Source organism: Myripristis murdjan, chromosome 7, assembly GCF_902150065.1.
Source record: "Myripristis murdjan chromosome 7, fMyrMur1.1, whole genome shotgun sequence".
Taxonomy (NCBI): Eukaryota; Metazoa; Chordata; class Actinopteri; order Holocentriformes; family Holocentridae; genus Myripristis; species Myripristis murdjan.
Genome location: NC_043986.1, coordinates 7,067,026 through 7,090,592, shown reverse-complemented (window position 1 = coordinate 7,090,592; position 23,567 = coordinate 7,067,026). Strand labels below are relative to the sequence as shown.

The following is a 23,567-nucleotide window of genomic DNA, read 5'->3' as shown; positions in this document are numbered from 1 at the left end:
ATCTGTTGTGTTGACTGAGTTGTCACTGACAGGAGGGTCATAATATAACTGGAGATCATATTAGCTATTGGTTGAAGATTAAAATGAGACGTAACAGTTTAATTATTTTTGTCATAAACTTCACTTCATGTTGTAAATAAGGGCTAAACACACACTGCCTCTTTAAGAGCGCTCCTCTTCCTGGAGTGAATCAGCAGCTGAACCCCTCCCACTTCTGTCTGATCTCAAACATTACGAGTTTTATTCTGCCCAGATATTTCCTGCTTCTCAGATCTGACAGTTTAAAGACGAGTGGAAACAACACAGTTTGAAGGACAAGAGCCGACAAGCCCGTTTACAGCAGATCAGCGAGTGACTGTGAGGAAAAGCTGCTGTTTGCTTTGGATCGGAGCACAACTCTTATCTGTTGATAGAAAGTGAAACTAGCAGACGTTCACTGTGACTGAGAGGGGAAATGGCTCAGCGAGGAATTCAGCCGGACTCGGCAAAGTTTTGCTGTTCCATCTGTCTGGATCTGCTGAAGGATCCGGTGACTATTCCCTGTGGACACAGCTACTGCATGAGCTGTATTAAAGACTGCTGGGATGGAGAGGAGCACAAGGAAAACTACAGCTGCCTGCAGTGCAGACAAACCTTCACACAGAGGCCTGTCCTGGTGAAAAACACCATAATTGTAGAGTTACTGGAGGAAATTAAGAAGATGGGACTCCAAGCTGCTCCTCCTGATCTCTGCTATGCTGGACCTGGAGATGTGGCCTGTGATTTCTGCTCTGGGAGGAAATTGAAAGCCCTCAAGTCCTGTCTGGTGTGTCTGGCCTCTTACTGTGAGCAGCACCTCCAGCCTCACTACAATGCAGCTCCATTTAAGAAACACAAGCTGGTGGAAGCCACCGTGAAGCTTCAGGAGAACATCTGCTCTCGTCACGATGAGGTGATGAAGATTTTCTGCCGCACTGATCAGCAGTGTATCTGTTATCTCTGCTCCATGGATGAACATAAAGGCCACCACACAGTCTCAGCTGCAGCAGAAAGGACCGAGAGGCAGGAAGAGCTCGGGCTGAGTCGGCAAAAAATCCAGCAGAGAATCCAGGACACAGAGAAAGACGTGAAGGTGCTTCAGCAGGAGGTGGAGGCCATCAGTCGCTCTGCTGATAAAGCAGTGGAGGACAGTGAGGAGATCTTCACTGAGCTGATCCATTTGGTTGAGAAAAGAAGGTCTGATGTGAAGCAGCAGATCAGATCCCAGCAGGAAGAGGAAGTGAGTCGGGCTGAAGAAGTTCAGGAGAAGCTGAAGCAGGAGATCGCTGAGCTGAGGAGGAAAGACACTGAGCTGGAGCAGCTCTCACACACACAGGATCACATCCATTTTCTACAGAATTACCCCTCGCTCTCATGTCTCAGTGAATCTACGCACTCACCCAGCGCCAACATCCGTCCTCTGAGCTACTTTGAGGGTGTGACTGCAGCTGTGTCAGAGCTGAGAGACAAACTACAGGAGCTTCTTAGTGAGGAATGGTCCAAGATCTCACTGACAGAGACTGGAGTGGATGTTCTACTGTCACAACCAAAGCCCAAGACCAGAGGTGAATTCTTACAATATTCATGTCACATCACACCGGATCCAAACACAGCAAACACACAGCTTTCATTATCTGAGTGGAACAGAGAAGTAAAATTTATGGCAGAAAAACAGTCATATCCCAGTCACCCAGACAGATTTACTGATTGGTCTCAGGTCCTGAGCAGAGAGAATCTGACTGGACGTTGTTACTGGGAGGTGGTTTGGAGGGGGAGAGTTTTTATAGCAGTCTCATATCAGGATATCAGCAGAACAGGGGACTGGACTGCATGTGGATTTGGACACAATGACAAATCTTGGTCATTGGATTGTTACAACAATAACTGTGACTTCAGACACAACAATATCATAACTAAAATCCCGCTCCCTGTGTCCTCCAGAGTGGGAGTGTACCTGGATCACAGAGCAGGTATTCTGTCCTTCTACAGCGTCTCTGAAACCATGACTCTCCTCCACAGAGTCCAGACCACGTTCACTCAGCCTCTCCATGCTGGACTTGGGATTTACGGTATCGGAGCCTCTGCAGTTTGTTAAGCTCAAGTAGACATGAGTGATTAAAGCACTTCTGTCGTCTATTTCTATAACATCTGTGTTGGTAAGCGCTTGTTTCTGTTCTTTTTTTTTTTTTTTTAATCAAGAACTGCACATATATGTCTTCATTTTAAAATGGTTATTCTGCAAAATTTTTTGTTGCATTTTTATTTTGCTGCTAAAAGCTCATTGCTGTGGTTTCTCAGTCCTGCACTTCCCAGACGTCACCTGTGGCACATTTTGTTCTTGGTCTGTTCAGCCGTGGTGGATATAGGTTGAACTCCATCAGTCGACAGAGAGAAGCCAAATGAACTGCACTTCACAGGGAAATATAAAAAAAATATCACTGATTAAACTGTTGAAGAGGCTCTTTATGATTCTTAACTTCACTCAATATTTACTGTAACATGTTTTTGCTCTTCCTGTTTTGCTGCTTAATGGAGTCAGAAGTGTGTTTGCACTCGTCCTTCTTTGTAGCTGAATAGCTGTTTGTTGATTTTGTTTCCAGTATTTAGTAACTATGATTTTTTTTTTTTTTTTAAATGCACTGCAAATCAAATGATTCTTCTTCTTGTCAGTGGGAAATGATTCATGTGTTCCTCCACAGTGTTGACATGCTGGTTTAACAGGTTGAGTGTGAGAATCACGTGATTTCTGAGATAGAAACTAGGGTTGTGCCGGATACTCGGCTGAAACGAGTATCCGGTATGGATAAAGCACTTTTGCCGAGTACGAGTATTATCTGAGTAATATGAGTCAATATCTGTGCTTGTGATAAATGAAAATCCTCATTGGGTTGCGGACTGTGTTCACGTTGTGTGATAGGCCAGTCACAAACAGCGCCCGTCCCCTACGCTGTGTGCCCCGCTCACACACACACACACACACACACACACACACACACAGTGATAGCCTCTCTGTCACTCACTCAGGTGTGACAGCTCATGTCTCTCTCTTCAGTAGCGGTCAGGTGTTTTCCAGCTCGCTCTTCCCTCAGTTTGCAATCACTGATAGTCAGTAGAGTTTCTGCTTAACTTGGTTGTTAACAGACGCGCTGCTTTTGAGCAGACAGGCTGAATGCGACTTGCGTCGCGTCTCTCACTGCTGACACACCGTTTTTTTTTTTTTAACCATCTGCTCTTACCGGCTGGTTTATGATATAGGGCTCTATTTTCGCAGACCAGGCGAGGCGGGTGTGGCCAAGTGGATTTTGGCCAAGTGGCCAAGTGGCGAGGCGGGTGTGGCCAAGTGGATTTTGCAATTTTGGCACGCCGTGCGCCATGGCGCAACGACTGCGCCGTTCCTCCTACCGGCGCAAGGGAGGAGAGAAGGCGTGGAGTGAGTTTGACACAGCCGATTCACTTTAAACCAATCAAATGAGCCCCTGTCCTTGCCTTTAAAATGCGCTGCGTGAAGGCGTAATGAACGTTTACACAATTGACATGGAAGAAGAGAGCAGCAGCATCACTCACTCAGGACAATGAGGCCAGTCTTGGCTGCTGGAACGTTGCTGGAGCTACCTGCCATCCATCTAACCACCCATCCATCCATCCATGCATCTATCCTCACATTCGTCTTCGTCAGTCCCCTGTCTTTCCATTACCTACCTGCCTCGCATCTCTCCTTTTCAAGTTCTGTCACCGTCTGTTAAAGTTATTGATTTTTACGAGCAAATATAAATTTAACTGTGAAGCCCCCATTTTTAATGAATGTTTTTACCTCAAAGGATAATCCTCGCCATATTCATATAAATACATGTTTGTTTTGCAACGTTCGACTCCATCACTTACTGATGCAACAACACACTAGAGATTAAAACAAAATCCGGTTCATGAAAGCTTTTACATTCACTGTTCTAAACGCCCAGTGTCTGGCACGGAACTGATGCATTTTACATTTTTGATATGTGTGGAATCAGGATTTCCGTTAGAAAAAATTTGCACCGGACAACGTGACCGGCAGGTTTTCAATTTACCGGACAAATGTTTGAAATTCCAGTCAAATATTATCTGAATTTATTGAGCTTAAAATTATATGCAGACTATGTAAGAATGATATCAAGGCATGTCAATTTATAGCGTAATCCTTTTATTGAAAAGTAGGCTATATCAAATAAAATGAGTGCTGTCAATTGACTCACGTGCGTAACTTCTAAAATAAATATTGCACAAGCTTGTGCTCTTTTAACATGAACATTGCATACAATTGCAAACAATTGCAACTACAATTTGTAAACAAAAAAACTGGCTCATACCATTTTAATAACAAGGTGTGTTGCCAACTTGAAATCAAATAGATGCAATAAAAACTTAATTCAGCAGCTGAATTAAAATCAAAAGTCGCAAGTGTCTCTTCGCTACTTGCAATGCGCATCAGTCTTGTGACCTTGTTCTCCCCCAGGCAACTTCGCTGCGCTGTTTTGATCCGGTTCTGCAGAGGAAAACCTCTCTCTCTCTCCCTCTCTGGTACACTGGAGACAGGGATCACGCAGGCTATTTAAAAAAATAAAATAAATAAATAAATAAAATTACGTGAAAATTGACTGTTTTAATAAAATTCAAATTGTGCTTAGAGGGAATATTTTCACCGGACATTTAAAAATTACTGGACTTTGGCAGATTTTACCAGTCATAGTCCGGTGATTACCGGATAGCGGAAACCCAGTGTGGAATATTTAATATGGAAGAAGAACTGGGTAGTAAACACGAGCAGCGCCAGACACCATGACTGGACAAAATACATCACCGTACTGGACACATTGTTTGACTGACAGGTGATCAAGTTCGGTTTCCATTACGCTGCCAAACGGTGCCAATCTCCTTTGATCTGACATCAGTTGTGACGGGACAGTCGATATGGAGATACATTTATGTGCTGATTGAGATTATAGCATTGAATAGTGGTTTTTGTGGGTATTTATTGCATTGTTACTGTGCCTGACAATCTGTGAGGTTGTGGTGACGTGTGCGCACTGCCCGCCTGTCAGCCACAATTCCACTGTGCCAGCCCCGCTGCGCCTTGCGCCGAAAGTAGACCTGGTTTCAGTTGGCGAGCTTTGGGCGCACCTTGGCGAAGCATTTTGACACGAAAATGTCACTGCGCCAAGCTGAATCTGTCGACACCTCCCCCTGCTGCGCCGCCACTCCCATCTCGGCGCACGTCGGTCTTTGAAAATACAAAACTGTGCGCCCCTCGGGTTGCGCTGGTCCAAAATAGCTCTATGCGGGGTGCGCCTCACTGCGCCACCCTGCGCTGCGCCGGGAAAATAGAGCCCATAAAGTCAGTTGGAAAACTTTGCTCGTACTGGACGCGGTGCAGAGTCACAGTCTTAACACACCACTTACACACACACATTAGCTGAACACACAAAGTACTTTATTATTTGTATTTTATTTTGGCTGCACACACTGAGAGTCTGACACTTTCTCACTGTAGTTCATAAAAAATAAATATAGTAGGTATAAATATTACAAATTAAGCTATCTATCTATCTATCTATCTATCTATCTATCTATCTATCTATATACTCTCTCTCTAGTACTTCATAATTGCCTACTGCATGTGTTGTATTCATTGTTGCACTTAAGAATATTAATGTTCTGTGTTTATAAAAAACTTGTTCTGTAAATAGTTAATTTACTGTTGTGATAAAAAATAATTGATCTGAAGCTCAATTCTGAGGCTGTTCTGTAAATAGTTTTCCAATAAACAATAAATATAGCAACTTCTGATCTACCCATATCAATTTCAGGCTTAAAATAACATACTGGTGAAGCCCCACCCATTTCCGGTCAAACTCTGCCCATTTCCTGGTTAAGCACCACCTACTTCAGGTTTCAGCCCGCCCATCCTGAATATCCCGGATATGGATAATATAGATGGTTAAACAGATACAGATACAGGTAGTGGTTTACTTGCTCATCACTAATAGCAACATCTGTTATGAGACTTTAGTGATTAGGTATGTCAACCAAGTGTGTTCATGAAAATGAATAAAAAATATTTCCAAGAATCAACAGTGTTTCTTCTGTTCTTATTCCAGAAAGTCTGTCAACCAGCTGAAGAGAATCTGACAATAACAGGACAGTATGTCTTGACTGGTTTAGCTGCTAAAACACAAAGAAGTGCTGTAATGCCCTCCATGAACAGTAGAAAAGACAAAGTGACAGGAGGGAGAAATACCTGCATTCAAAAGTCATTTATGACATTTTACTGTGTCTGGGATGAAATGAAACCAGCTTTGATCGACACTTTGAGCTCAGAACTGAACTGTGTTTTCTTCACCTGTGATTGTGGACGCCATTCCCATTTTTCTTCTGTTATGAAACCAGAATTTGGGGGAATTTATTGAAATTTAAGGGCCAGTTTGAAATCCAGTGTGTTGCTATGGCAGGACACGATGTTGTGTTGGTGCTGAAACTGATGAATGGTTTCATCACACATATAAAATACATTCCAGGCCTTCAGATCACACAAATTGCCATGAAACATACAGTCTTATACAGTCTTACAATACAATCTTAGATACACATGCATATTTTCATTGAATCTGTGAGTCCATGTTCACATCAACTTAAAAAAAATCCATATTTTCCCATCATCCTACACTCAGATGGAATCAAAATTGTCAACGGTGTGGTAAGAGTTCACAGAAATGAAACAAATGAGCAGCAGTTTAGATCCTGCAGGTCCAACACACATATTTGGGGTCGGTAAATTAAACCTAATCAAATTATTTCCATCTCAGCTGTTTAATATAAGACATAATCTGTTTAATATAGGCATTAAAAAAAAGCTAAATAGGTAAATGGTAAACTTTTGAGTGCATGCATTTGATTTTCCATCTATTGTTTGTAATAATTCATACATTTCCTTTTTTTGGCCAGTTGTTGGTATTTGGTTGGTAATTGTGGAGAGATTTTTGTAAATCCACTTGGTGTGATTAATGAAGGGTATTGTTGGACATAGCAGTTTCATTTCATAATTACTGGACTTGCTGACAGGACGTCTCATTACTTTGAACACACTGATGTATTATTTTCACTGATTTCAACACACATATAGTTGACCTTTGTATTGGGAGATACTGGGACCTTCATGTGCCTCATTATTTATATACAGATGAGTTACGGCCAATCTCCTCGTCCAATCTCTTTCCAAACCCTGTTTCTTACTTAAATAGTCTGCACTATCTTTACAGTGACAAATGTAGGGGGGTATATACTGTCTTGGGCAGACATACACACACACACAAACACACTAACATATATACACACTTCCCCCACATTAGCATGTACACACCACCTGCTTTTTGTTATTATGTGAGGCATGTTGTGTGTTTTTGTTGCCGTGGTTTGTAGCAGTAAAAGCAGAGAGAGCACAGCTTCATCAACTATTGAACTCAACATTTTTTTTTGACAGTTGACAGTTTTATTGATCACTCAGATAGCAATGACTTGGAATGAAGCTGATTTGATGTTTAAAAAAAAGTAGCTTTGATGTAGTTGAGCTACATTTAGTCGTTTTATTGTAGCTCAGCTCGCTGCATTTCTCTGGTGGGAGCTTCAGTGGAGTGAAGCTTCATGTAATGTACAGTAACAGTAACAGTGTACAGCTCAGCTCACTACATTTTCCAAGTAGCTTGCCCAAGACAGGGTATATATGTGACATTCAATTCAATTCAGTTCAATTTTATTCATTTATATAGCCCAGAATCATAAATTACAAATTTGTCTCGAAGGGCTTTACAGGAAATACAACATCCTCTGTCCTTAGACCCTCACATCGGATGAGGAACAACTCCCTAAAAAAAAACCTTTAACAGGGAGAAAAATAGGAAGAAACCTCAGGGGAGCAACAGAGGAGGGATCCCTCCCCAGGATGGACAGACGTGCAATAGATTTTTACAAGGCAGTTGTAGGAGGAAGTAGGAGCTGAAGGGGTTAAAGGAATGTTGCAGCATGAATGGAGTTTTGTTTCACTTCCATAAGTCTCTTTATATCATTCTAGATGTTTTTTTTTTTTTTTGGAACTTTCAGTGCCTTACAAAAGATTTTTTGTTATTTTGCAGAGGAAACACTGTGCAGTAAACCAGATCTACATTTTTCAGACTGGATCTGTTGTGTTGACTGAGTTGTCACTGACAGGAGGGTCATAATATAACTGGAGATCATATTAGCTACTGGTTGAAGATGAAAATGAGATGGAACAGTTCATTTTTTTTTGATCATAAACTTCATGTTGTACATAAGAGCTAAACACACACTGCCTCTTTAAGAGCGCTCCTCTTCCTGGAGTGAATCAGCAGCTGAACCCCTCCCGCTTCTGTCTGATCTCAGACATTACGAGTTCTATTCTGCCCAGATATTTCCTGCTTCTCAGATCTGACAGTTTAAAGACGAGTGGAAACAACACAGTGTAAAGGACAAGAGCCCACAAGCCCGTTTACAGCAGATCAGCGAGTGACTGTGAGGAAAAGCTGCTGTTCGCTTTGGATCGGAGCACAACTCTTATCTGTTGATAGAAAGTGAAACTAGCAGACGTTCACTGTGACTGAGAGGGGAAATGGCTCAGCGAGGAATTCAGCCGGACTCTGCAAAGTTTTGCTGTTCCATCTGTCTGGACCTGCTGAAGGATCCGGTGACTATTCCCTGTGGACACAGCTACTGCATGAACTGTATTAAAGACTCCTGGGATGGAGAGGAGCACAAGGAAATCTACAGCTGCCCGCAGTGCAGACAAACCTTCACACCGAGGCCTGTCCTGGTGAAAAACACCATGTTAGCAGACATAGTGGAGGAAATGAAGAAGATGGGACTCCAAGCTGCTCCTCCTGATCTCTGCTATGCTGGACCTGGAGATGTGGCCTGTGATTTCTGCTCAGGGAGGAAATTGAAAGCCCTCAAGTCCTGTCTGGTGTGTCTGGCCTCTTACTGTGAGCAGCACCTCCAGCCTCACTACGATATCGCTCCATTAAAGAAACACAAGCTGGTGGAAGCCACTGTGAAGCTTCAGGAGAACATCTGCTCTTGTCACGATGAGGTGATGAAGATTTTCTGCCGCACTGATCAGCAGTGTATCTGTTATCTCTGCTCCATGGATGAACATAAAGGCCATGACAACGTCTCAGCTGCAGCAGAAAGGACCGAGAAGCAGGAAGAGCTCGGGCTGAGTCAGCAAAAAATCCAGCAGAGAATCCAGGACACAGAGAAAGACGTGAAGGTGCTTCAGCAGGAGGTGGAGGCCATCAATCGCTCTGCTGATAAAGCAGTGGAGGACAGTGAGAAGATCTTCACTGAGCTGATCCGTCTGGTTGAGAAAAGAAGGTCTGATGTAAAGCAGCAGATCAGATCCCAGCAGGAAGAGGAAGTGAGTCGGGCTGAAGAAGTTCAGGAGAAGCTGAAGCAGGAGATCGCTGAGCTGAGGAGGAAAGACACTGAGCTGGAGCAGCTCTCACACACACAGGATCACATCCATTTTCTACAGAATTACCCCTCGCTCTCATGTCTCAGTGAATCTACACACTCACCCAGCGCCAACATCCGTTCTCTGAGCTACTTTGAGGATGTGACTGCAGCTGTGTCAGAGCTGAGAGACAAACTACAGGAGCTTCTTAGTGAGGAATGGTCCAAGATCTCACTGACAGTGACTGGAGTGGATGTTCTACTGCCACAACCAGAGCCCAAGACCAGAGCTGAGTTCTTACAATATTCATGTCACATCACACTGGATCCAAACACAGCACACACATGGCTGTCATTATCTGAGGAGAACAGAAAAGCAACATTAATGGCAGAAAAACAGTCATATCCCAGTCACCCAGACAGATTTACTGAATGGAAGCAGGTCCTGAGCAGAGAGAGTCTGACTGGACGTTGTTACTGGGAGGTGAAGCAGAAGCAGACAGTTTTTGTAGCAGTCTCATATCAGGATATCAGCAGAACAGGGGGCGGGGTTGAATGTGGATTTGGATACAATGACAAATCTTGGTCATTGATTTGTTACAACATGAACTTTTACTTCAGACACAACAATATCGAAACTAAAATCCCGCTCCCTGTGTCCTCCAGAGTGGGAGTGTACCTGGATCACAGAGCAGGTATTCTGTCCTTCTACAGCGTCTCTGAAACCATGACTCTCCTCCACAGAGTCCAGACCACGTTCACTCAGCCTCTCCATGCTGGACTTGGGCTTTACGATAACGGACCCACTGCAGAGTTTTGTGAGCTCAAGTAGACAGGAGTGAACGAACATGCAGAGAGTTACATGCATTAAAATAAAGTTAAATGTATTGAAATAATAATAAAAATAATAATAATAATAAACAAGTATGAGGGGTTTTACCCTTGCACCAAAAGTTCTGTGTAATAATTTCATGATAATAAAATTTCTCTAGGCTCACCCTGTCATTCTGTGTTGGATTATGACCACCTTTTTGTGTCTGGAATTACAGATTAATACTTGAATTTAGCATCTTCCATCATTACCATAGTTAATCAATGTACTTTCTGTGCCGGTAATCTAATAAGCATTGCCAGCTTCCATATCTTATTACGCCCTGATGCCTTTTGCATCAGATAATATTTAGCAGACTTAGCTAGGAGAGTGACACCAATTATCAGGCTAAGAAGAAGGATTATAGAGATTACGTTCGATGTATCTGATTCAGGATTCGTGGCATTTAGGAGACATGGATTTTCACAGTGTTACATCTGTTGATTTATGACCTTTGTGTCCTGCGATTTGCAGTTTGTGATGTGTGGAATATGCTTTGCCCTGATTGCCTCACAGATATGGTGTGTGGTCTTTTTTTTAAAAAAAAAAAAAAAAAAAAGCAGCTTTATCATATTTCTGTCATGATCTAGTATTTGGTCTTGTTCATTTCATGCTGTGTGTAGCTGTACAGTGTATGTGCTTTATACATTTATCCTGCAGCTGTCCTGCATTAGAGGCGCACAGAGCGATAAAAATTATTCATGTGGATCTTGACGCACAGCATGATGATTCAAGCCCGGCTGGAAAACTGAGACTCTTGTTTAGAGAGGAATTAAAATCCAAGAAAAAAAAAAAAGTCTGCAAGAGAAAACCTGACAACCGATGATTATCAAGTATCTGGTGATGCATATAGGCTATAAATAATAAATATCTACAAATGTCTGCATAACTTTTCAAGTCTTGAGTATGATTTTAATCTGCCCAAATGCATTTCCCAGCACATACTGTGAGGAAAAAAAAAAAAAAAAAGCTGTAGTTCTTTCACTGCTCATTTGATGCGGCTGAAAATCTTCTCAGATGTAGGCAGCCAAGCCGCACTTTAATCACATAGTCATTGTGTGATTTTTGCAGTGAAAAAATCTATTGGACTACGAAGCCGAAACAACAAAAAACAGGGTGTTATTGGACACTGCATGTGTGAATTCTCTCTCAGATTTGATAATTATCTCCAAAATCAGGAGTTTCATTCCAAAGTAAAATGTACATAAACGGGCAAAACTTTTGCACACTCTCTGTGTGTATCAAGGGGCAGCACATCACGGGTTACGACAGAGGAAATGAGTCACCTCAAGACGTCTGCTTGCAAAATAGTTATGTTTGTGAGCTGGAATCATCAGTGGTTTAGAAATATCTACAGCTCTACTCCAGGTATCATTTTTCTCTCTTAATGGATATGCAGCATCTTGGAATGAAACCCCTTCAATGATCCCCCTTTTCATTTGATGTTTCTGTGTGTGTGTGTGTGTGTGTGTGTGTGTGATGTGTGCTGCTGTTGACAGTTTAGCACCTTAAAAGGATAAAACCCGAGTGTTGCCGCACTTATGAATATGGATGAGGGATATTGAACACCCACACGATGTATTTGCATCTGCTGTTCATTTATGAGTTCGTCAATCTTCACAACAAGACACCTGGGAATTGTGTTAAAAGACTCTCGCCGCAGTGGTTTATATCTGAATTATGGACCTAAAAATCATGCTGTCATTTTTACCAGAGGTTGTTTTTAAGTGTTACAGATTGCCAACTTTGGCGACTGTCCTGGAAGTGCGAGAAAATATTTCTTTAAAATGATTTATCCTCTGTGATTCTTCTCGGTTGGCCGAGCCCGTGAAATATTTTGGAGACTCATCACCGAGAGCGATGTTTTAATGGACAACATGGGCTGATAAAGTGAAGTCTATAAAAATACTGCATCCCTGCCCAACAGATAAGTTGAACCTCGCTGAATTGCACATAAACTGGTCTTCATCAGCCAATGAAATTTGCACAGCGGTTGTCTCTGTCAATGAAATTCAGCTGGGAAAAGAAAAGGAGCTGATGATTACTCTAGAGAGCATTTGCACGACAGGAAGTACAGACTTATTTTTGCTAGAAATCAGCATCAATCCTTCTGGACATTTGGCAAAAGTCTTAATAACTTATTAAATTAGATGAAGCTTACCTAAATCTAGTGCCTGCAATAACAATGCAAACCTGGGGTGGTTTTAAATCCAAACTTGCTTGAGAATTTGACAGATGCCAAATACCCTCCACCACCCACCGGTCCCCAAATCACACCCAACTTGTGGTGCCAGCGATTGAACAGCAAGCCTGTGCTCAGCCTCGTCCTGATCCAGAGACCGTCATTTACACATTTAGAGTTTTCAGTTAGCAAGTTACGAAGCTCTCAGAGTGCTGGCAAAAAAAGGCAAAGAAGGAACCCTTGTCAAAATATAATAATAATATAAAAATATCCATTACCTCTTTGATCATTCATCCTTGAAGGTTTGGTTCTCCATCGGGCAAAAGTTTCAGATAGTATCTGGATATCGGACACTATTTTTGGAACCACCTTCATTGAGCTTCCAAGCGAGCTGAGCTACTATAAGGTGAGGTGAAAACACCGCAGAGCGTTGATTGGTCAGAGAAGAATCTAAAAATTCACCTGTTTTCACCTCACCGTGTAGTATCGGATCAGCTCATCTGGAAGCCTGAACGGAGGTGGTATCAAAAATTTAACACAGAAGCCCCGCTGGTAGCAAAACACAACAAGCGAGACTCACAAAACTTGTGTCAGAGTTGATAATCTATCCATGTGAAAGATGACTTTTTTTTAGCAGATCTCTCAGTTACACTAATATTTTTCACGCAAGGCAGCCATTTCGTTTCAAGTTGGTCTTGTGGATTTTTAAAGACAAAACACTTGTGGGGGCTCTAATGGAAAAACTAGCCAACACGTCCACCGGCAACCAATGGAAAATGAAATCCAATGTAAAGTGGAGCCAGGGCAAGTAGAGCCTATACTATGTCATAGAAAAGCAAGGGAGGCAGTGTAGTTTGATCTCTAAATAGTGAATCTAGATAACTTACAGGGCTCGAGCACAAAGCTTCATGGCATTAGTTTCCTCCTCTGGGCTTCAGTTTCTTTACATGTCACTCAGAGAGAAAAACTGCACTTCTTTGCCTCCAGATCTGCTTTTGAGAAATGTCTCATAACTGGTCCTCATCTCCACTATCAATCCACAATCGAGCGTTTCCAGCGCCGCCGCCCGACTCCACTAAACTTTCGATTCACCTGTCATCGGCCTCCGCGTCAATATTGTTTTGTGCAGAGATGGAAAATACATTAGCAAGGCGGCCTGTGGCTATCTTTCAAACCTGACTCATTGATAAAACGAAAGCTCACTCAGTCCAGCTGTTAGTGCAGCATGTTGAAATGTGAGCATCTGCAAAAAAAAAAAAAAAAAAACATGAAAAAGGTGACTTCTTAAGCCATTAGTGAAATTAAGGTCAACCCATAGCGCCTTACAGTACCATTAGTCTATGCATTTGTTTAAATTATTATCATTATTGTGCACGGCCTTGTACGAATGGACACTCTAACCCTGACTGTGTTGGTTCTGTACTGTACCTATTGAGCTGCACTTTAAGGCAATTAAACTGAAATGAGAGATGAAGCTATAGTAAATGATTATTAACAATTCAAAGAGCTTAAATCCAGTATGAAGTGGGTGTCAGCTTGTACGCATGATAATTATACAATCTTCCCAGCGCCTGCGGGCTTTGTTCTGCATGTTTAATCACTTGTGGTGTTTTGGTGCAGAAAGATTTTCCCACTGCTTCTGCTCAACTTTCTCAGTTTAGTCGAAGTTAACTCGGTAACACAGAGGAAGAGGCTGATGAAAATGAAAATGCTAATAATGAAAAAAAAAAAAAAAACAGAATGGAGAAATGCAAACTGTTATCTGTGCAGGTGAGAAGCGGGGATTATAAAAACATCTCGCCTCAGAGCAATCGGCAAAACAACTGCAGAAAATCAATATTACAAGGTGCGACGCCGCTGCAGGGGAAACCCGAATCTGAATCACAGCAGAACAAAGACGAGGTGTAAACACGGTGTGTGGAAGAGCGAACCAACAGCATTTAGACGATGTCAGGTGAAATAGAAATGAATTAATATGGCCTCAACTTAGGGAAGAAACGATAGGGGGAGGGTGTGTGATAAAGAGTGGGAAGGTGTGTGTGTTTGTTTGTGTGAGAGAGAGAAAAAGAGAGTTACTGGAGTCTGGACTAGAGTTACTAGAGTGTGTATTAAGATTGTTGAAAGAGATTCATCAGTCACGACGAGAAGCGATTTATTTTATGTATTTTATGCTTTTTTCTGTATTTTTCTGTGTTCTATGTAGTTTGAATTGAATTCAAGGTAAATTTCAAGGGCAACATTTTTTGTGTGTTTTTTGATTTTTGTGTTTATGAACAGGCAATACAAGTTTTGAGACTGATGTCAAATGTATACACAGTGTCACCTGTCAATCAAACAGTGTGGGCGGGACCCTGGTGTCTTTCTCTTTGTCGATTTCCTGTCGATGAAGTTTGATCTTCAGCCCTGGTGGCTAAACTAGAAAAACGCATCACCTCCTTCCTTCAAAATAAGAACGCATCCTGTAGTTTACAAAATAAAAGCGTTATCCACAAATGACGTGACGAACACATCATAACCGAGTGTGGTGCTTTTGCTTTGAAGGCAGGATGTACAGCGTCTTTTTCAGCTGATTTCTGGCAAAGTTGACACAATAATATTATATGTTGTTTCAATACGTTTGCTGGCTGCCAGTGTATTCATGTGATGTGAGCAGAGAAACATACACTTCAGGTCACAGCATCACAGCACTGACAGCGTTAAGAAATCACACATCTGTAGGGGCGCTGCTGCTGGTCGGCGTCACAACCGCCCGCCATCGCACAGTTTCAGTTGATGCAATGCATTCTGGGAAGTTGAGTATAACCAGTAGGCTCATGCTGCATCCACAAAAAATCTTGAAAATCCAGCTTACATCCGGGCATTTCTTGCGTCCACAAAATCCAGAAACTATGCAGTTGGAACACACTACATACTCAGTTTGACGTCTCACATAGTGTGGATAGCAGTAGACCGGGTAAGCTCTTTCTTTTCTGCAAGACACACCCACAAGAGCTGTGATTGGCCGGCTAAGTTCTTGTACCTTTTCCCGCCTCTGATAGGACAGCTCACCTGACTTTAACCCTTTCTGACGTCTGCATCTCTCATCTGTTCTCAGCCACATCCCAGATTACCCTCTGCAGGTAATCCGGCGCAGGATTCCTTCTGTCATAAATGTCTAGATTAGAGCATAACTGCTGTAATTAAGAGAAGTTTCTGAAGGTTTGTTTGTTGGCTTCCGGTTTGTGCCGTTGTCCATCTCAGCTGTCTCTGCGCCTGCTGGCAGCACGTCTCCGCTCCCCTGTAGCCTGTTTGTTGTTCAACAGACTGCTTACTAATTTTAGACCCAGCGTGCACACAGAGCTGCTAATAGAACTGTGTATCTGTGTGTGTGTGTGTTTGTGTCTGTGTGTGTGTCAGATTAATTAGTTTCCGCAGAAATCTGCAGTTTCAACTTCTCTCTTCCTGCTCCATCTTCTCCAATCTTAGCACCTGCCTGACACAGAATCTATTTGTGTGAGTGTGTGTGTGTGTGTGTGTGTGTGTAGGTGTGAGTGAGTGAGTGAGAGAGTGTCTGCACACGTCATAATGTCTTTATTGAATTCGGTAAAACTCATTTACACACAATCTGTGTCTGCTGAGTTTTCCTGTGACTGCAGATTAATGTTGACATTTTTGTCTCGCTGGTAATTTATTCATTTCCATATTTCATGGGAACAAACAACAACAGAAACACAGGAACACAACAGTCACTACAGTGGATTTGCACTAAAACTAAGAACTCATGATGTTTGGTGGTGTTCGTTAGAGATTAGATAAGAAGAAGATTGATTTTCCAGCATTATTTTAGAGATATTTCATTTGTAGGGGACACTTTTTAGTTCAAACTGTTAAAGGAGTAAATAAAGTTTTTTTTTTTTTTTTGCTTGAATCCCCTATCTTATGAATTTTACATCAAAAGGTTAGTCTGAGGCGTAAGAGCTGTCAGCTTTGATCATGGGGTTTTATGCCTCTGCGTGAAAACACTGACTCCAGCAATAAAAACTCGAGAACAGACTCAACAGGCCACATAGTGTACGCTCTTTTTTTTCTTTACTTTTTTTTGCCTTTAGTCTTTTCTTGCAAAATGAGATCCCTCGCTTTTGTTCGCCAAATTGTCTCCTAACAGCAAACCTCGCTGTTGAAGTTATCAGGTTTCAAAAGCCCTCGGCGGATCTGTAGAACAAGACACAGTCACAGTTTTTACTTTATTTTCCTCAAAAATTATACACACAATAAGCTTTACTCCAAATCTATATCTTACTATTTAAAAGAACTTACACATCAGACACAGTGATTTATGGGAACAAAGTAGTCAGTCAGTCAATCACACAATCAATCAATCAGTCAATTTCTGCAGATTAAATTATAGTTATTTTTCAATTATTGACTGATAGAGATGCATTGAATATTGAAATGAAAAACTTTATATGGCTTTTTGAAATGTCTGAAACACTCATTTACTCACTTAAAAAATTTATAAAATTAAAAAAATGAATAAGATAAACAAGCAAACTTTAAAACTTTACTAAAATTAAAGCAATGAAGACATTGGAACAAAATAAAACAAGTAAAAACTAACTTAGCTATAAAAACTGAGGCTGAAAACAAAATCAATAATAAAAATCGAATACAATTATAAAATAGAAATTATATCTAAGCCAGAAAAGCCAGTGAGCTGCCACGCTGCAGCACCCTAACAACCCTCCATAACACTATAGCAACCACCTAGCAACCATCCACAACACTATAGCAACCACCTAGCAACCATCCACAACACTATAGCAACCATCCAGAGCACTATAGCAACCTCCTAGCAACACCCTGTCAACCATCCAGAACACTATAGCAAAGCACAATTTGTTTGTCATCCATTTAGTTCTTTTTAAAATTTAGATATTTAAAATTAAAATCTCTCCTCTTTTGTCACTTTTTCACATCGACTCCGTCTTTGTCCTGTCGCTGTGAAATGACTTGCTGGCCGACTTTGCTGTGAGCTGATTGGCCGTAGAAACAGGTGGCGCGCCCAAGAGACTCAGGGATGAAACTTCACTGATGCCCATAAGAAGAAAGAGCCAATACACACAAGTAACAGGATTCAACAGGGGAAATATAACTTAAACTCATAAACAGAAAACACAGTTAAACATATTCTACATAATAAAATGAACAGATCAGAGTAGAAGCAGCTGTGCGGTGAAGTGAATATGATCAGGCGGTGAGCAGTCGCAGTTTGGGAGAGAATGCAGATTACCTCCACGTATTGATTTAGTGACATCTGTGAGTTACAGATCGCCCTCTGCCCCTGAACCCAACCCAGGAAGAAACCCATCCATAACAACATCCATCCATCCATCCATCCATCTATCCATCCACCTGACCTCCCTCTGGTCCTCCATCCAGCATCCATCTTAACCCTCTGTCACACCCTGGACAGACAGACAGACAGACAGACAGACTGAAAGACAGACAGGAAGACAGACAGACAGACAACCACAGTGGCAGTATCGCTGCACGTTGCTGAGAACAGAAGGTTCACTTCTGTATTTTTCATTAGTTTTTATCTTAACTTTTTTACTTTTGAGTTCAGTCTAGTTTCAGTTCGTTTCCAGACTGGGTTTGCTCAAAATGTTCAAAATGTTTAGTTTTTGTTGATTTTTTTATTATAATATTGGGCGGTGTTTGTCCGGGACAAAATTGCAGAAGTTCAGAATGGGTAAAGGGTTTTTTTTCACACCTACCTTTACTTTTTAGTTAACTAAAATAACCTCGGTACACTCAGTGTCCACTTCCATTTTCCACTTTTATGCAAAGCAGTTGCTCCTCCACACACTGAGTTAGGGACAAATAAAAAGTATAAAGTGTGCAGACAGACTCAAGGTGTTCAGCTACTGTGTGAGTTGATGGTAGAAGGGATTTAAGTCACTTTGGTTGTATGGGTGTTGGTTCCTTCATCACCAAAATGGCCGTTCACATGGCAGTTTTGCATCATGCTAGTTGTCTGGGAGTGGCGTGCTGCAGAAATCTGTCCAAACAAAGCATGTTGACGTTGGTTTATTCTGCCGCACACAGAGGGAACAAACTTCCAGAGGAGCTGAAATGACTAGTTTTATACCTAAAATGCTCTTTATTCTCTTCTCCTAAGTTATTTTTTAGTTGCCATATTCTTTATTTCTCCGTCTGTCTCCTTATGTAAAGCACTTGTGTATGAAATGTGACATGCAAATAAAAATTCAAATTCTGTTTATGGGGAAATCGGAGTTTAAATGATAACGTAAAGCTACACACTGTCACTTACCTTCCCTCTTGCAGTCATTTCCTTCATTTCTGTGCCTGACGCTCTTTTTTTTTTTTTTTTTTTGCATGTTTCATCTGTTCCTCTCCCTCGTCTCTCCGTCTGCTCAGATCCAACAAACTCACCTCCCAAAGAGAGGTGGAGCCGGCAACACTGCCTACTGCTCTCTTGTAGGGCGATATTCTTAAATTGAGAAAGATAAAACATTTCCTCAGATAACCAAAAAACAACACACCGTCTGAGAAGAAGACGGTGCCACCTTTGCAAATATGTTTTCATAGACAGGAGTGGCATTAACGAAAAACACACACACACAGCATTATACACTCAGCGTCCACTTTATCAGCTCCACCTGCACAATCTAATCCAGTCCAATACAACTGTTGTGCCATAAAGTTTCCTTTCCTGCTGCCTATAATGCTCATCTTTTCTTGTTGTCACAGTAATAGAGGTGTTCATTCACTTCTATGTTTGGCATTGAGCTCATAGTTAGTGCTGCTGTTGTACTGGACTGCATTTTACTGACAGCTGTTTCCAATATTCTGTCCCCATCCATTGTATATAAATAGGGAGGACAAAAAAATAGAAACACCTCTCAATATAATGTATTCCAGTACAAGACCTCTGCAAACTACAGCCTCAGTAATAAACATAAACATAGAATTAAATTGACACATTCTCCACAATGTCAACACAAGTTATAAACTTTGTTAAAAGGTAGAATTTAATGACCTGAGCTGCATTAGACTGTACAGGAGGAGCTGATAAAGTGTATAATTCACGGATAAATTTGTCTGTTCATTTGATTGATCATGTTTGTCTGATGTTACTGAACCATTTGTTGTTGCTGAATCTGGTTATTATCTGTTATTTAGTGTTTTTTCCCGTTGGGCAATAAGTAATTCTTTTGTATTTCAAGCCACAATTGAATTTAATTGAAAAGAAAAGAGATGACAGAGAGAGAAAGATTGTGATTTAAACGGAGGAGGAAGAAACAGAGGAAAAGAGAGAGAGACAGCACTGCAGGCATGCTTATAAAATAAGACTAACTTGGGCGACTCCCTCCAAATCCTCTAATTCTTTTCTTTTCTATGTAGGTCAATCAATTCCACAAGCTCTGGTTGCAGCCGCTGCAGATGCTCGTTTCCGCATCCGGCTCGCATTTGATCTGCATCTCAGACTCAGAGCTCTTTTTGGAGATCAATACCGCTCCGTCAACGAATATCGTGCTGCTCGTTTGGCTCTGTGAAGTTTGGTCGTCGGTGTTTTTTTTTTTTTGGTTGATCGATCCAGATTTTTGAGCGAGCGAACATCTTCTGTAACTGTCTCTTTTACATACGTGTGAATTCTCAAATAATGTGTGAATGAGTAGGAGAAAGACAGAGAGAGAGAGAGAGAAGGTGTGAGAGTGTGAGATGGAGAGGAAGAGAGACTCGCAGAGGGAGACAGTTGTGGCAAATAGAGAGGAAGTGCGGGGAAAAGAGGGAAAGAAGGAAAGAGAGAGAAAGAAAGAGAGAGAGAGAGAGATTAGAAGATGGGGGAAAAGTAGACGTGTCTGACAGAGGACGTTTGACACCGAGAACATTCCAGCCCATTTCACATTCCAGCTATTTTAGCACCTCATCATGCCTAATTAAACCTCTTTCTCACAGTAAGCGGCCACACACACACACACACTCACACACACACACACACACACACGCGCGCGAGGTATCATTAATGTCGTCACTGCAACTTTCATTTGAGGTATTTGATTCACTACACACACCGAGATATATATATATATATATATATTTATATTTATACACAGAGACACACACGGATGACTCACGCGGCTATTTTGAATCCCAAACTGGCATCCATTTACAGACAAATGAAGGTAATCTCACTAATGATAATAATCACTACATCCTAATTATAATAATAATGACGGGTCATGGCTTCAGGTCGTTGAGATAAGAGGAAACTTTAATGATCACTGAAGAGAAACTGAGTCATGGCAGCAACAAACTATGATCAGACAGACGAAAGAAAAGTAGAGTATGGACAGAAAATATCATAATATGAGGAAAAATATCAAACTGTAGCAGTGGTGTAAATATGTACAAATCTGATGTCTTCAGCAGCAGAGCAGGTGAGGTTTGATCTGAAACAGGAGGCATGAAGAGAGATGCAGGGCAGAAAGGCTGTCAAATAAATGAAATATGAAAATATGAGATAAAAACATTAGCAGGTGTGGCAGTTATTAGGCCTAAATCTATTAATCGTAAGCAGTGCTGAATACTCTGTATTATGAACATGTTTGAGTAAATGAATATGTCACACTTTGCTCCAAAATCAATAAAACATAAACAAATGATATATAAATATGTAGATAAATAGGTGAATAAACAAACAAACAAAGTTCACTTGCAAGAAAGGTAGAAGGCAAAAAAAAATAAAAATAAAGATAAAAAAAAAAATGTTTCAAGTCAAGTCAAGTCAAGGTAACTTTATTATCCCCAATGGGGCAATTTGTTGTGCAGCCAGCACAGAGAACACTCCTCCATACATACATGGACATACAACTCATCAAGACAGTGGACATGATAAATAAATACAACATAAAGAAAAAAAAAATACAATAAAACCAATGCAAACCAATGAACCGTACTAGTTAAAAAACTAGTACGGTTCACCACACATTAAATAAATAGATATAGATGAATAATAAATGAATAAATAAATAAACTGATAAATAAATGAATGAATAAATAAATAAATAAATATAGTATACATATAGTTTAGCAAATAAATAAATAAATGAATATCAGAATCATGGTTTCATTTTTAAATCCCTGAAAAATAAATCAGTATTTATACAGATTGCAGCAGGTGGAATCAGAATCAAAGTGCCAGGATGTGTGCAATGAGCACGATATGAGAATCAAAAAAAAAAAAAAAAAAAAGAAAAAATAAGAAAAAGATTGATTTGCAGCAGTGAATGTGTGTCGCTTTCACATTAACAAGTCTGCAGACAGTCACACCTCTCTGCGAATTCGCCATCAGCACCCAGCAGGAAGCATTCTGTGAGTTTCTTTACCTCCCTTTGTTAATAATAATAATAATGATAATAATAATAATGATAACACCAAGGGTTAGGGCCTGTGACTGTAGCTGCTCTGTAACTCGACCCAAACAGAAAAGCAGAAAAAGTTTCAAAGCATAATGACTGCGGTCAGATGATGTGATGACGCAGTGTTCAGGAACCACACTCATCACGCTTTGCTAATAATCACCTCTTTCATTTCTGGCTAATGGCGTAATATATTTATCACGCTAATGGCGCTTTGCCTCTGGAGGACTGGAGCGGCCCGTTCACCGGAAACAGAGAGAGGGAGAGCGTCTTCCTGTAATGACAGACACGACACGACGGCGGCGACCCGGACTGCACGGCGGAGGATAATGACTGTGAGTCAGACACCTGTAGCCGTGACGACCACGCAGACGGCTGATGGCTGCACCGCCTCTCGCCTTTCCTCAAGCTGTTTCCAGGTTTCAGCTGCAGCGTTTCACAGCAAACCCGCCCCGCTGTCTAATCTAACCCACACAATCAGGGGCCCTGCCAGGGAATTTGGCCCCCATCGGGCCCCAGCGCCACAGGCCACGCCCACCCTGCACAGCTCCTGGCTTCACACGACTCTGCCTCTGTCTTGTGTCTTGTAGTTCAAAACCTACAGTACACCCTCTATAAGAAATGTGCTAAACGCCGTCTTTTACAGTGTAAATGTAATAATTATTGTTAAATTATAAGATTCTCTTAACACTAATGACTTAAAAAGTACAACTTAAATAAAATCAGTTAACATAATCATCCCAAAAGACTGAAAACAGCAGCTGATTTTTTGACAAAGTATAAAAACACCAACAAGAAAATAAGCAGCTGTGAGTGGAGGAAGAACAAAAGACGACTGTCGCCCTTTCTTTCGTCTCGCCTCTTTTTCCTTTTTTTTCCTTTCTTTTCATTTTTGGAAACCGGATTTCTTCTTGGGCAGCATGACCGCTCCCCCCTCATCGTGCAGAAACAGGGGGCGCTCAATGTGTTAGCTTTTTGGTCAGTGTCGATATTTTCTTTTCCTGCCAAAAACAAATACATTGTTAGTTTTATTATGTTATTTTGAATGAAATATACTTTTAACGGAGATGTTTTAACAATTTAATATTGATTTTTTTTTTTTAACTATTTTTTGCATCGTCTTAACTTTCCCCCCTCATAATGCACTGTTGGACAAAATACTGCACGGCACATCAGAACCTACAGTGAATTATTACGATCACACCACAGCTTCATCATCAATTCATTATTCATTAGTGCTTTTTCATTTTTATTGATTCATCATTTATTGTCCAGCTGGAGGAAATGATTCCACAAAGAAAAGTAATTTCTCTCCTCAGTGTAGCCGCTGACATCTTTGCTAATCATGATATTTTTATTGAACTACCTTTTGTAGCATTTTACCTGGGATTCCTCTTTATTTTACCGTTCTTTCCATCTGTCTTCCCGTTTAAATATCTCCTGCAAATCTTCCATATTTTTATCCTTTCTGAAAAACATTATAATAATTAAAGAAAAGGTTGATGTTAGGCATAGATGTGTTTGCGATATTCACTTCCAGTAAAGCAGATGGCGTAACGTCTAGTGATGAAAGTCT

At 41.0% G+C, this 23,567-nt stretch overlaps 3 protein-coding genes across 4 annotated transcripts in view; all 3 read left to right on the top strand.

Annotated features, from left to right (window-relative positions):
- The window catches only part of bsna (bassoon presynaptic cytomatrix protein a), a 192,735-nt gene that overhangs the window by 10,533 nt on the left and 158,635 nt on the right, over positions 1 to 23,567 (top strand).
- LOC115361959 (tripartite motif-containing protein 16-like) lies at positions 455 to 2,113 on the top strand. The gene has a single exon (XM_030055686.1). It carries the CDS (start codon positions 455 to 457, stop codon positions 2,111 to 2,113), a length of 1,659 nt encoding a protein of 552 aa, XP_029911546.1.
- Positions 7,056 to 10,345, top strand: LOC115361958 (tripartite motif-containing protein 16-like). Of its 2 annotated transcripts, XM_030055685.1 has the most exons (2): positions 7,056 to 7,067; positions 8,696 to 10,345. In XM_030055685.1, the coding sequence occupies exons 1-2, from the start codon at positions 7,056 to 7,058 to the stop codon at positions 10,343 to 10,345; spliced, it is 1,662 nt and encodes a 553-aa protein (XP_029911545.1). The 2 variants fall into 2 exon arrangements, with proteins under 2 accessions (XP_029911545.1, XP_029911544.1); XM_030055684.1 differs by lacking the exon at positions 7,056 to 7,067 and having other exon boundaries at positions 8,675 to 10,345.

What these genes read in the sequence shown, in the direction of transcription:
- LOC115361958 (XM_030055684.1), top strand. Translation starts at nt 8,675, where the DNA reads ATGGCTCAGCGAGGAATTCAGCCGGACTCTGCAAAGTTTTGCTGTTCC.
- LOC115361959 (XM_030055686.1), top strand. Translation starts at nt 455, where the DNA reads ATGGCTCAGCGAGGAATTCAGCCGGACTCGGCAAAGTTTTGCTGTTCC.